This window comes from Ictidomys tridecemlineatus, chromosome 5 (genome assembly GCF_052094955.1).
Source record: "Ictidomys tridecemlineatus isolate mIctTri1 chromosome 5, mIctTri1.hap1, whole genome shotgun sequence".
Taxonomy (NCBI): domain Eukaryota; kingdom Metazoa; phylum Chordata; class Mammalia; order Rodentia; family Sciuridae; genus Ictidomys; species Ictidomys tridecemlineatus.
In genome coordinates, this window is record NC_135481.1 from 8210823 (window position 1) to 8225201 (window position 14379).

At 59.4% G+C, this 14379-nt stretch overlaps 1 protein-coding gene and 1 long non-coding RNA gene across 7 annotated transcripts in view; one reads left to right on the plus strand and one right to left on the minus strand.

The window, feature by feature from the left end:
* Positions 1 to 14379, plus strand: part of Pstpip1 (proline-serine-threonine phosphatase interacting protein 1) — a 41454-nt gene that overhangs the window by 24164 nt on the left and 2911 nt on the right. Inside the window, exons 2-11 of one of the 5 annotated variants that reach the window (XM_040275288.2) lie at positions 2399 to 2499; positions 2773 to 2847; positions 7614 to 7648; positions 7854 to 7960; positions 9925 to 9987; positions 10470 to 10568; positions 11416 to 11461; positions 12402 to 12481; positions 12938 to 13036; positions 14108 to 14204. In XM_040275288.2, coding sequence (XP_040131222.1) covers positions 2399 to 2499; positions 2773 to 2847; positions 7614 to 7648; positions 7854 to 7960; positions 9925 to 9987; positions 10470 to 10568; positions 11416 to 11461; positions 12402 to 12481; positions 12938 to 13036; positions 14108 to 14204 — 802 coding nt within the window. Of the gene's footprint in view, positions 1 to 2099; positions 2500 to 2772; positions 2848 to 7613; positions 7649 to 7853; positions 7961 to 9175; positions 9409 to 9872; positions 9988 to 10469; positions 10569 to 11415; positions 11462 to 12401; positions 12482 to 12937; positions 13037 to 14107; positions 14205 to 14379 lie in introns of those variants that run through there. The other 4 variants (XM_013358079.4, XM_078049225.1, XM_078049224.1 and 1 more) reach the window with 4 other exon arrangements.
* On the minus strand, positions 1199 to 14145 carry LOC120886392 (uncharacterized). 2 transcript variants are annotated; one of them, XR_013438680.1, is made up of 4 exons: positions 13761 to 14145; positions 8418 to 8580; positions 1940 to 7345; positions 1199 to 1343 (listed from the first exon to the last, which is right to left on the minus strand). It is a non-coding gene; the product is annotated as an uncharacterized LOC120886392 (long non-coding RNA). The 2 variants fall into 2 exon arrangements; XR_013438681.1 differs by lacking the exon at positions 13761 to 14145 and adding an exon at positions 13179 to 13743.

Below are 14379 nucleotides of genomic sequence, written 5' to 3' on the forward strand. Positions count from 1 at the left end.
ACCATGGCTCACTCAGTGACACTCCCCCCAGCCCCTGCACTGTGCTCTGCACAGGGGCTGGATAGAATTCTCCAGCCTGGACACTGTGGGGACCTGAGCTCCTGAAGGCCAGACTTCAGGGCCCTTGCTGCCTTCCACCGCTCCAGAATGGCCAACGTAGGTCTGCTTCGGCTTCTCTTTCCACTCTGGGAGCCTCAGTAAGGACAGAGAAGGGCCAGGCGCGGTCGGGCGGGAGCAGCAGCACAGCCCGCTCTAAGCCGGACTCCAGCTTGCCTGAGTCCTCAGTCCCCACATCTTCCCCAGGGGTAGGAGCAGGCCCCCGAGAGTCCAGAAGATTCTTGTCCTAACTCTGGCCTCAGGCAAGCCTTTCCCTTCTCCAGGCTCAGTTTCCCAAAGACAGAGGGGCACTAGAAAGATGCTTCTAAGTTCTGGGTGTCTGTGATCTTGTGACCTGAACACTGTGTCCAGCTTGGAATGACCCCTCACAAGGAGGGCAGGAGGCCGAAGCTCCCGATTTGTTTTCTCTCCCTGCTGCCACAGGTTTCTGACTTGGGGGTCCAGAGGGAGGGCAGAAGCTGAGGGGCGGGAAGCATGGTCTGCCGGTTTTTAATGGTCAGGTTTATGCCCACCAAGGCTGTGGAAATGGAAGCCTGGCCCGTGTGGTTAAGCGATGCCAGGCTGGACCTGAGGGCAAATGCCGTGCCCAGGACAGGCTGCAGCACACTAGGGGACAACTTCGTCTTGTTGGGGTTCTGGTGGCCAGCCAAGGCCCATATACTCAGCTTGTACCCTGTGGGCCACTGAGCCTGGGTCAGGCCCTCCACAGGAATTTCTAGGGTTGCTTATGGAGGAGGGTGAGTTTGGGGTTCTAAGTATCTGTATCCCACAGGCCTACAGATTGACTACTCTGAGTTGGTTGAGGGTGGGCTAGGCCTAGGTGAGGCCGTTGCTGCCATTTCTGTCCTGAGCCCCATGTCTGATTCTTTTTAGACCTTGAAGAATGCAACATCTTCTTCCCTGGCTCATATGCCTCTTCCTGCAGGAAGCTCTCCTTGATTTGACTCCACCCAGTCTTCCCCCACAGACCCATAATTTGAGGAGAGGCATTGGGCAAGGGGAAGGAGTGCCAGGCTTTGTCTGGAAAACAGGTTAGGGGTGTGTGACTTGGGAGAGCCCCATAGACCTCTGAACTCCGATGTATGAGGACGTGACATTTATTGTCAGGGAAACTGGGGCTCCTTTTCCCAGTCTCAGGATTTGGGAGGGTCTGAGGGGGCAGAAAAGCAGACAGAGGAGGTGCCGAATCTCAGGCTGCCCTGGTTTGCAGTTGCCTGGCCAAGTACCTAAGGGTTGGCAGGGATTAGTGAGGGGCAGACCCCCTGCCTCCCACCAGGATTTATCCTCTTCTTCTAGGGTCAGCCACATGTGCGAGCCAGGAGCACTGGGGTCGGCAGCCAGGTGCTGGGACCCGTTCCCCAGGCCTGGGGATGCTGTAGGAACTACTGTCCTCCATGTCCTCGCATGCTACCTCCCCACCCCAGCTTCCCATGCCAGCAGCTCAGATGGACCTAGAGTCCGCACCCAAGGGCAGGGGTGGGGCAGGTGGGTCAGGACCACCAGGACTGGCTGGGCAAGCGCCAGGTGCAGGAGCAGCCCCTCCTTGGGGATTCTCTAGGGTGACCCTCACGTAGTCTAGTTGAGAGGTGACCCAGGGCTGAGGGTGTAGCTCAGTGGCAGAGCACTTGCCTAGTACCCACTGAGTTTGATCCCCAGCATCACAAAAAATAAAACAGAGGTGACACAGGGTGTTCTAGGTGTGCTCTGGTGGCCCTGAAGCCACCCTCAAAACCCACCTTCCCAGACTGGTGCAAGAAGATGAGCTGAGCCCACAGAGGGCCCAACCTGGCCCTGGGTACAGAGCTAAGTCTCAAAGACTCGCCTGGGTCACGGGCAGCGGCAGAGGCTGGGTAGTGCAGGGGTGCAGAATTCAACTCCAACCTGCGTTCAGTGCCAGGCCATCACTTGGTAGCTGTCACCCCTACGTGCCTGCTTTCTTGATTAGCTGAGTGACAGGGTGATGGGGGTGGGCAGCATGAGTCATGCCAGGCACCCCTGAGGGACTAAATTTGGGGGCTGTCATCGTGGTGCTTCAGTGGTGGCCCCTCCCATCAACTGTCCCTGGGTGGCAGTGAGGGGTCCCAGACTGAGAACTCTGATGTCAGGCAGGCAGCCCCTGACCACTTGGGCACCTGTCACCCCCACAGCTGTGTGAGGACAGGGCCTGAACCCAAGGGCTGGACTGTGAATGGGGAGATGGAGACAAGGGAGGGTCTCCTCCTGGGGTGTCCAGAGGCCCCTGCTGGGCTGTGCTCAGGGACCCGCCTGCCCTGCGTTCCAGTGCAGGGACTTCACCGCCCACACGGGCTACGAGGTGCTGCTGCAGCGGCTGCTGGACGGCAGGAAGATGTGCAAGGACGTGGAGGAGCTGCTGAGGCAGAGGTGAACTGGGATGGCCAGGGGCGGGCGGGGCGGCCAGGGGAAGGGGGCTGCCCTCCGCAGGAAGCCAGGCGACAACGTTTCCCCTCAACCCCAACCTGCCCCGATGGGTGCTGCTCGCTGTCCCCTCAGGTGGCCTGGTGGGCCAGCACGTACTCCCAGGAGGGGCTGCCACACGGTCCTGCTGCCCCTGAGGCGGTTGGGTGGGCCTCCGGCTCTGCAGAGGGCACTTCCCGGGCTGCAGCCCCGGGGAACGAGCCCGCCGTGTCCTTGCAGGGCCCAGGCGGAGGAGCGCTACGGGAAGGAGCTGGTGCAGATCGCGCGGAAGGCGGGCGGGCAGACGGAGATCAAGTAAGAGCTGCGCTGGGCCTCACACAAGGGAAGCCTCCTGTGGGGGGAAGCTGGTGGCCAGGGAGGGTCTGCACTGCACAGAGCAGGCATCGGTCGGCCCTTGCCTGGGGCCTGGTGGGGGGGGGCAGGTTCTGGGTGACTGAGAGCAGGGAAGGGCAGGCTGGGGAGGCGGGAGCCACCTGCCCATAGGTGCTTTCAGCCCAGTGGCCTCCATCAGAGTCCCAAGGGGCAGGGGACAGGCCCGTCTGCTGCCTGACCGAGTCCCCTGTAGCATTGTCTGGGCTTCAAGGACCTAGATGCAAGTGGGTCCATACCTGGTTCTGGCACCAGCTCCTCACATGGTGGGCCCTGCATCTCTGTCCCATTGGCAGTGAAGGGACAGATGTGCAGCCTTCCTCCGAGGATGAAGTGGGTTCAGGGGCTTAGCGCAGGCCTGAGTCAGGGGAGGTCATCATGGAGTGTGGGGGCTGCTGCTGCCCCCGCTGGAGTCTGCCAGGAGGGCTGGGGGGCAGGCCCAGGGTCAGACAGCCCTGGACTCCAGGGTCTGAAAGCCTCTACCCCCTCAGGGCCCTGAGGCAGCAGGGGCTACCACTCTAATCCCTTTCCCTGGCCTGCAATGTGCCTGGCTCTGCCCCGAGGGAGCACCTGGATATGACACTCTCTAGGTCTTACAAACACACAGGGCACCCTGGAAGTTCCCGCTTCCAACCAGGAACCCAAACAAACGACAACAACAAAAACAAAACAAACAAACAAACAAAAACGTGGGAAAGGTTAGAGAAAGATTTAAAAGTAATGCGAACCAGGGGAGGTTAATGTCCAGAGCCCACAGATCAACATGTTAGACTAGAGGATGTGCATGCGGTCCTGAGAGTGAGAACACATACGCTCTAGTGGCTGCTTGGCCTTGGTGAGCTGTGTGATTATGGACAAGTCACTTAGCCTCTCTGAGTTTGTTTCTCATCTGCCCCCTCTAATGGGCTATAGTACAGATTAACAGGAGCCTGGTCAGAGGACCTCTCTAGGGCAGGGCTGGCTGCTGGATGCAGGATGGGCAGAGAGGAAGGCTCTGGACAGGGTAAGAAATGAACAGGTGTCTGTTGGAACCTCTTTGTATCTCTGGGAAGGGGGCCCAGGTGGTGGCGCTGGAGGAGACAGCCAGGAGGGCGGTGCAACCCTGGAGCTGGGGAGCACGACCCAGGGATTGCCGCCCCTAGCCTCCCACACCAACGGAAAATGAGAATTTCTTGGAAGTAGCAGGGCCACTGCAGCCATGGGACAGGAAAGGAGTCCAGACGGGCACCCAAGGGAGCCAGGGTGGCGGGTGGGTGAGGCATGCTCAGGGGGCCATGAGTCACATGGGACTGAGTGCAGGGATGCCCTTGGCAGAGAATGAAATGCAGAGGTGAGCTGGGTGGACCACGGGAAGAGGGAAGTACACAGATTCTTGCCCCACTCAGGTGGCCCTGGTTCCCTGCATGATCGTGGAAGGCTGAGTATGGGACAGGGCCTGCCCTGGCTTATTTCCTGGTGACCCCAGGAGGACTACTGCCCCTTTCTGAGACTCGGGCCCTTCCTATGAAAGGGGATGGTCACCCTGAGAGGTGCCCGAGTCTTGCCCTGCAGACCTTCAGTGACAAATTGGAGCCACCTGCTTCACTTGGGACCCAGTGGCCTGGCTGTGAGCTGAGGCCTTTTCCTTTGGGACCCAGGCCCTGCCCTGGCCCAGTGCCAAGGTCCCTTGGAAAACCACTCAGGGGGCTGGAGGCTGCCTTAATCCAGACAGGGAGCCCCAGCTGAGCCTGGAGGGGGAACTGGGCCAAAGCAGCTGCAAAAAAGGTAGAAACAAACCCACAAGGGCCAGAAAAAAGGTTCGCAGAGTGGGTCAGTGGCTGTGGGAGAAGCCAGCACTGCACAAGCTCACTGTAGGCCAGGCCCCGGGAGCAGGGCAGAGGTGTGCGGTGGCCTGGGGGTGCCTCCTGAAGGGGAGGGCATTCCTGCCAGGGACCTATGGACAAAGGCTCAGAGGTGGAAAAGGGCAGGACACTTGGGAGCCAGTGGGTGATGTGGCCAGAGGTGTACCAGCCAGCCTGCTGCAGGAAGGTGGTCAGGAAGGACAAAGGACAAGGGGTTAATGACCTCTTCAGTAGCTCACAGCACACCAAGAGGGCAGGGGGGTTGGCTTGCCCCACCTCTGCTGCCCGGAGACTTGGCGGCATCATTCCTTGACCTTGAGCAAGCAGGAGCCTCACCCAGGCCTGCAGTCAGGCCACATCTTGGGATGATTTTTGGCGGGGAACTCTTTTGCATGTTGTTAACTCAGCAAACATCTGTGGGGCGGCAGCAAGGGAAGACACACAAAGAGGACTGGGCTGCCAGCCCCCGGGGTCCCCACAAGCCTTCCAATGCATGTTCATACAGCGTTAGGCTTTTGCAGGGGGCTTATCAAGACCCCTGACATCCCATGTCCAGCCCTGCAGAAGGTTGGCCTCGACTTTCCAGCCCGGCCCTCCCTTTCCTCTTCTCGGTTCTCCCTGCCTTAAAGGTCTGCCTGAAACGCCACCTGCCCCTGAAAACTGTTGCCTCTGCCGCCTCCTCACTTTCTTCCCCAGGGAGGGTGCTGTGTGCTCCCAGGAGCTGCAAGGGGCAGCAAGACCCGGCCCGCTTCCTGTGAACCCCAGTGGTTACCGTGAGCATGGACAGAACCCCCAAAAGGGGCACGAGCTTGAACCCTCGTGTCCTGCCCCCCCCCCACCGCCCTTGTTATAAACCTGAAGTGTGGTGGGTTTCCTGCCTGAGGAGTTAGCTTGTTTCATTCTCTTTGTTCCTCTGGGCTCACTGGGGCTGCCGGTGGGCTCCCTTCTCCCTGATCCTCTGAGGTGCACTGTGGCCACAGTGGTCCTCCAGCGCAGGGAGGAGAGGGGGCCTGCTCTTGTCAGCTGGGAGGCACAAATGACCTGCCAATCTTGCCTCTTCTGACAGCCTCTGCCCTACCTGCCCAGCCCAGGGTGTCACAGGGTGGGTGTCATGTGGCCATATGGCCACCAGGGGGCAGGCGAGCTGCTCCATAGAAAGGCAGGAAGAGGCTTGGTGGCCGGCCGCAGCAGGATGCGCTGGGACAGGGCCACTGCCACTGCCTCTGTGTGGCCCCAGCCAGCCTGGCCACACTCTGGCTTCAGTTCCCCTGTGTGCCTCGATTGGCTCCTTGGTGTCCTGGGGAGGAGGGTGCCACTGTGTGTTTCAGTGTCTTAGTTAAGGGAGCCTCATTCCCAGGCCCAGCTGCAACCAGTGCCCTTGGTGACTTGGCACCACTGGCCAGGCTGGGGACACCGCAGGCAGAGGCATCCCTCACATGCTGCCCAGCATGGGCTGCTCCTCACCCTCCCTGCTGAGGGTGAGAAGGGAGCCCCCTACCTGAAGACGAAGTCCAGTGGGGGGTTTTGGTAAGAGCAGGTGCTGGTAAGCTCTTAGGTAGAGCAGGTTGGGGGTCAGATCAGACAGGCCTAGGGGTCCCCAGGGCTGGCTGGGATCTGCAGATATGTCCAGGAGGGTTGCACAACAGTGACAACCTTTGTAAAACTCCTCCATTGCTCCAGGTCCTAGGAGAGGCACTTTGTACATGTCAACTCACGTAACCCTCATAGCCTTCCTTTTGTTTTGTTATCCTCATTTTACAAGGGGGCAAACTGAGACAGAGAGGTGAAGTAACTTGTCTAAGGTGACACAACAAATAAATTGTAGTATCTGGATTGAATCCAGGCCATCTGGCTTCAGGATCTGCTTCTAAAGCACCTGGGAGTCCAGGGCAGGGAGAAGCTACATAATGAAGGTCCTGCTGGTTTCCTGGGTGGGCTTCCCTACACGGCCTCCCTCCTCCCTGGGATGGGGAATTCACCCCTCCCAGAAACCTCTGCTCCTGAGAGCTTGTGGTCTAGAGAGAGGTGTTCTCCCACAACGTTCCTGTTTCTGCCAGGGACCCTCTGCCTTGTGGTGTTCCATCACCTGCAGTAGACAGGACGGGGTCCTGGGGTGGGGGCACAAGTACCTTGGCTCAGACTCAGCTGTCAATGGCTCTGGGGTGAGCCCCCAGTTGGGCTGCCAGATACAGTACAGGATACCGGATTCCACCGACTTTCAGCTCCCACGGGGGCTCTTTAGATGGGAGTGTGTCCACTCGTCACCCAGGGCAGACTTATGCTCACAGAGTGCTTGTTGTTGAACTGAGAGTCAAGCGAGCTGGGCATCTGCTCAATCTGGCACCCCTACTGCTCAGGCCTCGTCCCTGCCTCTCGTACCCAGTGCCAGCCTCTCTCCTCCCTCTGGCTCTGGTGCCCACCGGTCCCCTTCCTAGAGCAGACAGCACCTGCAACTCTCCCCTCCCGCTGCCTCCTGCCCAGTACCTCCAGCCTCATCCATCTTCCTCCAGCCTTTCCACGGCACTAGGAGCCAGGTGTGGACGCTCCCTCTCCTGCTTCTGTCATCCTGGAGCACTGGCTACCTGGAGAGGACAGAGGTTTCAGGGAGGGAAGGACCATCCTGAACACAGCCCCCTCTTCTCTAGGAACGCAGACAAGAGCAGAGGGGGCCCGGGTTCTGCTGCAGTGGGAAGGTTGAATTTCCGAGAGCTTTGTCTTCCACAAATCCCAGTTTGGGGTCCATGGAGTTGTCCCCGTCTCCCCCCAGAATAACACAGTCCCTCAGGCCAGCGGGGACTTGGGGTTCACACAGGGCCATCTTCCTGCTGACCTGGCCCTCCTGTTTTGCAGCTCCCTGAGGGCCTCCTTTGATTCCCTGAAGCAGCGTAAGTCCCACCTGTCCCTGTTCCAGGCTGCAGGGTGGCGGGATCTTCGGGAAACCCAGGTCCCTCAGAGGAGGCTGGGGTCCAGCTTTGTTTGCACCAGGGCTGCGGGGCTGGTGGAGGATCTGGGGGTGGGTGAAGGTGAGGGAGGTACGGGCTGGCCCAGGCAGGGCCAGCTGTGGTGGCTGAGGCCATCCTCTGACCCTAGAAATGGAGAATGTGGGCAGTGCACACATCCAGCTGGCGCTGACCCTGCGTGAGGAGCTGCGCAGCCTGGAGGAGTTCCGTGAGAGGCAGAAGGAGCAGAGGAAGAAGGTGAGGGGGTCACCACGTGGGGACACGTGCCCTCCTGGTGTAGCCAGTGAGGAGCAGGGGCAGTGCTTGGGCCCTGGGATCAGTGCCTTGAAGGAGGGAGGGAGGCCAGGTAAGGCCTGTGAGGCCCCCTGAGGGTCCTGCCTGAGCTGCCTGTGACAAGGAAGCAGGGAGCACACTGGTCTCTGTGACCACCTAACTACACCGCAGAGGGTCGGGGCAACTTGGGGGCACTCAGAACAGCCAGTCCGAGTTGAGTGTCCCCTGGACACTGGTCCTGATTGAGCCCAAGGGTCAGGGTTGTTTATCCAAGAAAAAGTTGGAGCCAGTGGGAGGGGGGGGCGCTGCCCAAGGCCAAAGGGGCCAATAGACAGCAAGGGTGGGGTAGGGGGCTTCAGGCTCAGCAGCATCCAGAGGGACTCCTCCCCAGGGGGGCATGACTGCATCTAGACAGAGTTACCGATGGCAGGAAGGTGAGGCCCCCATGGGAGATGTGCAGGTAGAGGCTGGCGGATCTGGCTGGGTGGCGGCTCCCCCCACGGCTCAACTCCCACTGAGCACCCTGGGAAGGCAGGCACGATGCAGACTGATGCTGGGAAGGGGGCTCAGGCACCCAGGGCTCCCTGCAGAGGGCGAGGCAGCACAGGAAGGGTCATTGTCAAGGGTCTGAGGAACTGAAAATGGAAGAAAGATACCCTGAGCTGTGTAGGGGAGGAGAGCGTGCCCTCCAGGCTGGGCCTGAGCATCTGACGAAGCCATTCCCCGCCCAGGCCTCGTCCCCCCTTGTAGGAGGGGTGCTCTCATCCACCCCCAAGCTTGGGAGTGCAGCCCAGAGGGGGCCCAGTCTCCACAGAAGGGCTGCGGCTCTGCTGGGTGGTTCTCCCGGCACATTCAGCACAGCTACCCGCCCTGCCTGCTCCCGGGCCAGTTGGGTCTCAGCCCTTAGGAGTCTAAATTTGGCTTCCTGAGCAGACAGGGAGTCCCCAAAGCCATCCTCAGAAGCGGCCTGGCCTTGAGGTGCTGGAGCAGGTGACCTCTCTGAGCTGGGACTTGCTGCAGGCCTGCAGAGCACCTGGTGCCACAGGGAGGCCCTAGCCCAGCTCTTCTGAGCTCTCTGTGGCCAGAGGGGCTGTGACATCTCCCAAAAGTATTTAGGACAGAGCACTGATCTCCCCAGAGCAGCCGTGGCCACTGCGAGCAGGAAGCTGTGACCTAGCCTGGGAGCCTGTCTGGGCATGTGTGGGCACATGTGTGTGCCGGTGCGTTTGTGCCTGATCTTTGTGACTAGGCAACTTGCCAAGGTCTCCCAGCTGACCCGACCCTCCCCAGGCACAAACTGGCTCCAGTCTGATGCGGGGCCTTTCATCTCTAATCTCCTACCTCCTCCTGGCCTTGGTCCTGGCTGTTTCGCTAGCTCTGTCTGAACAGGAAGCCCAGGAGGCGAGCATGGGGTACGGTGGCCATGGTGTGCGTAGCCCTGACAATGTGTAGACTGGCCTGTGGTTGTGCATAGGTGAACGTGGGAGTGTGTGATGTGTGCTGAGTGGTCTGTGGATGTGCACAGGGAGGCCTGTGTATGCAAGTGTGAGCAGTCAGGGGAGTGGGGCTGCTAGTCAGTACTTCTAGTGTTCTTGTGGGGCTCCGTATGCACGTGTGTGTCAGTATGTGCTCACTGTGTGAGCAACTGGGATGTGCTCGGGGGCTGTGAATGAAGAATGTGGGTGGGTGCAAGTTCTCTGGCTAGAGTTGAAGTCCCGGCTGGACTCTGCAGCCAGGCCACAGTGGCCTTGGCATTCCATTCTGAGGGTGACTGTGAAGGGGCAGCTCTGGGAGATGGAGGGCATCCCGTCAACGCCCTAGAGCCCGGAGAGGATGCTCTGCCTCATCCTAGGGACAACCCCTCCTCTTGGCCTAGGGGAGCGTGCTGAGGCTGTGGCCCCCTGCTCAGAGCCTCGTGTCCCCTGCAGTACGAGGCCGTCATGGACCGTGTTCAGAAGAGCAAGCTGTCACTCTACAAGAAGGCCATGGAGGTGCGTGTGAGGCTGGGGCCTTGCCCCTTGGGGGGTTCAGGCTGAAGGCCAGAGGGACGGTCCTGCAGTTGCTCACAGGGTCATCCACAGTCAGATGAGAACCCCAGGAGAGCAGGGTGGAGGGATCCCTGAGCAGTGTCCAGAGGACACTGGACAGGAAGGGGGAGAAGGGTACCCAAGAGGGCATCAGGTGAAAAGGTGTAGTGTAGTGGCACAGGTCCCTTCGGGGACAAAAAGGCTGGGCCATGGGCAGGCAGGGCCACTGTCCCCAGTAAACAGAGCCTGCAGCAATACTGCCAGAAGTCCCCTCCTCCTCTCCATTGCCAACCCCAAGATCCCAGTCCCTGATGGGGACGTCCTGCTCTAGCCCCAGCCCCTCACCCCTACCAGGGAAAAGGTGGGCTGGGGTCAGGGAACCTCAATCTGGGGGACACAGAGAAGGACTGTGGGGCCCTGCAAGTCACACCCCTTCATTATCCTAGTCCAAGAGGACATACGAGCAGAAGTGTCGGGACGCAGACGATGCTGAGCAGGCCTTCGAGCGCATCAGTGCCACTGGCCACCAGAAGCAAGTAGAGAAGGTGCGTGGGGCCACTGGGGCTGTGTGGTGTCACCAGGCTGGGGCTACAGACATCCCCAGGCAAAGTCTGCATCCAGGACACACCAGCTGCCCATCCTTCTCTGACCCTTAGTCTTGGCATCTATGTAATGGGATTCCCAGAATCTCAGGTCATGGACAGACAGGTCATCTTGGTCCCCTTGGCCATCTCCCGGCTGCACCCAAGGACCCATTCCTCAGAGCACGCTCTCTGCAGCTCAGGCCCCAAGTTCACAGATGGGGAAGAGCTACCCCTCAGACAATCCTTGGAGAGGGACTCCGTAGTCCCCAGTCACACAGAGAAAACTGAGTTCCAGGATGGTGAGTGATTTGTCCAGATCTCAGAGCCAGAGCTGCAGAGAAGGGATCCAAACCCAAGTTGTCCAGAGTTCAAGCTCTTGACTGGTCTAGGCTCTGGGTCGTGTCAGAGACACCAGGACCAAAATCACATCACCCAGATGTGCAGACGGGAGAGCTGAGGCCCGGGAGGGCAGGGTCTTGTAGGGGTGTGAGGACAGCAAGTCAAGGGCCAAAGCCTGAGTCCCAGCCTGTGGGTCCAGCAGAGGCCACATAGGGCTCGGCCTGGCCTGAGCTGCCCTCCCCATGGTCTTGACTTCTGCTTTTCAGGAGTATCTTGATGGGCTGCAGGTTTCTGTTTTTAGTCATGGGAACCCTTTGACGGGGTGAGGCTGCCGGTGAATGATGGAATTTATCCCTAGTTCACTCTGGTCCCTAGATGGCCAGAGAAGGTGTGACAGTCACTTCTGAGTAGCCAGGGTAGTGTTGGAGCCCTAGGGCTGGGCTCAGTGCTGCTCTCCCTGTCTCCTCAGAGCCAGAACAAGGCCAAACAATGCAAGGACTCGGCCACCGAGGCAGGTATGTGCACCCTGGCCCCATCCTCAGGCTGGCATGGTGGCCTGGCCAATCCTCCTCACCAAACTTGTTCCTCATCTAGGGATGTGTGCTCCCCTGAGTGTGCTCCATGAGTCACACAGGTGCCACCCTGCACTTGTGCAGAGGCTGTTCCTGCCGCTTTGCACATTTAGTCCTCACTCCACCTATGAGGTGGCTATGGTTTGTCCCCCTTTTTAGCAGACAAGGAAACTGAGGCACAAAGAATATAAGTAACTTGTCCAAGGTCATCAGCCAGTAAATGGTGGTGACTGCAAGGGAACAGAGACCGTCCAGCTCCAGAGCCTGAGACTTGCAGGGCCACGTCCCTAGGAGACAGGTCCTTCATTTCTCTCTCCTGCACACATGCACACACCCAGCCCTCCCTGGCCCTGGCCTCTCTATCCCCTTACTGCCCCTTGTCCCTGCTGAAAAACCTCCTAGGACAGAGCCACCTCCTCCCTGCCTCAGGAAGGTGCTCTCCCTTCTGCATGGCCTCTCTAACATCTGGTGGGCCCTTGGTTGGGGGACCAGGTGACCCGAGGGATATGAGGGTGGGGGTCATGACCCAAGCCTGCGGGGTCCCCACCCCTCCAGCACCCGCCTGCCCTCTTCAAAACTGTTTCCTGGAAAGTGAGGGGGTGGGATTTGGGGAGGGCAAGCAGCTGGGACTCTGAACTTGTATCCCTGGGGGTCCACTCCAGCACCCATAGCACAGTAGGGGAGCCGAGTCACCCTGAAAAGGGCTATCTGTAGGGGTGTCCCTGACAGGTGTTCAGATGAGCCCAGCAGCCAGGCAGGCCCACGGGACTGAAGGATGTGGGGGAGGGGGCTCTGTGGGAGTAAAGGTGTGGAGGAGCTCCTGTCCTGGGGACATGGGGAGTCCAGGTCACTCAGTCTCCCTGAGGGTTGCCTGTGCTTCCAGAGCGAGTGTACAGGCAAAACATCGAGCAGCTGGAGAAGGTGCGGGTCGAGTGGGAGCAGGAGCACCGGACCACCTGTGAGGTGAGTGGCCTGGGCCCGCAGCCTGTGTCCCCCGTTGCAAACGGAAGGGCACCCATCCCTGCTGTTTGAGGCTGCAGGTTGGGGATAGTATTCATTCATTCACCCCCTCATCTGCTCACTCACTGGGCCCAGAGCTGGGTCTTATCCCGGGGTTTTCACCGCCTGGCTTTGTGCCCAGGGCCCCGCTGATGGACCACATCCTGTGCGCCTCTTGCTGCCCTTCCCGGGACTTCATCCAGTGTGTGGTGGGGTCTGGAGGGAAGCTGTGGGCAGGAATCCCCGAGGCAGCTCAGCCTCCCTCCCAACAGCTCAGGACTGTCACAGGGGTGGGGACCCACAGGAGGCCTTCCCTTTAGACTTGGCAGCCAGCAGAGCTTGCCCACTGGTCAGCCTCAGCTGAGCTGAGTGGGGCCTGCCTGGCCCTGCAGCTCCTCCTCACTTCCTCCTTCTCCCCAGGCCTTCCAGCTGCAGGAATTTGACCGGCTGACCATTCTCCGCAATGCCCTGTGGGTGCACTGCAACCAGCTCTCCATGCAGTGTGTCAAGGACGATGAGGTGGGGTTTCAGGACACAGGGGTAGGGTGCAAGGAGTGGGTGAATGAATGAATACCATCCGCAACCTGTGGCCTCAAACATCAGGGATGGGTGCCCTTCTGTTTGCAATGGGGGACACAGGCTGCGGGCCCAGGCCACTTACCTGCATGCCCAGGTCCATCTAAGCCAGTGAGCAGACACTTGGTCCTCTGTGAGCCAACCTCTGGTCTGGGAGTCTCGGACTTCAGCCTCTGCTTCCTGCACAGCCCAGACAGGGCTGTAAGCCCCTGCTTTTGTGGCTGGCTTCTGCCCTGTCCCCATGCCCTCCAGAGTGCCTGGCTCTGCTCTTGCAGCTAGAGCACTCCCCTGCTCAGGGTGGGGAGTGTGGAGGCAGCTGGGGGTGGGGAGAGCAGGTAGACACAGTTCTTTGCAAAGGGTCTAGAGGACCCCATGGCTCCACTGCATGCCTGGTGCTTGCAGAAGACCAGGTCCAGTCGCTCCTCTGCCCCACCTCTGTCCCTGTCTCCAGGAAGACCTGACTATACCCCAGCAGAGTGCTGCCACTCTGTGAAAGGGGCTTGAGCCTCATGCTCTCTTGGGGCAGCCTGGAGGCCAGCTGCTGTTCCTTGCCTGCCCCCTCCTTCTCCTTCCTGCCGAGATCAGAGTGAGGCAGGGTCCAGATCACTCTGATCTCAGCCTCCACACAGACCTTTGGGTGTTTGTTTTCTAAATGATGTGTACCCACCTGATGGCCTCTTCATGGCAGTGGAAGAAGTGTGAGCTCGACTCCCTCATCAAGATCCAAAGCCTAGCTGCATTGCATTCTTGTGACATATCCCTTCTCAGTTTCCTCATCTATAAAATAGGGGAAATAGTGTCTGCCTCAGAGGGTAGGGTGAATAAGTCCTTTGCATAGGTCCTTGAGAAAGGAGGACACAGGAAGCTGTTACCAGGGATTTATCCTCTCTGGGTTATATCCCAAGGTTCCTCATTTCAGGCGCTGACAGGGTCCCTGGCCAGAGTTCAGACCCACAAAGTGTGGGCACTGCGGTGAAGCCTGGCCGCACGGTCTCTGCTCTTTCCTGCCCCTAGCTCTATGAGGAAGTGCGGCTGACACTTGAAGGCTGCAGTGTGGACACCGATATCAATGGCTTCATCCAGGCCAAGAGCACAGGCACTGAGCCCCCAGGTAAGGCCCACTCCTAGGACAGCAAGGGTTTAGCCAAGGATCCCTTGAGCCAGGACAGTGCGGCGATGGCTCACGGCTCCTTTGTGGGAGGAGGAGTTAAAGGAGCGGACGGTAATCTCTAGGCTGGGTCTCTGGCCTGCTGACTCCTCTGAGACAAAAGAAGACCAGAATTAAG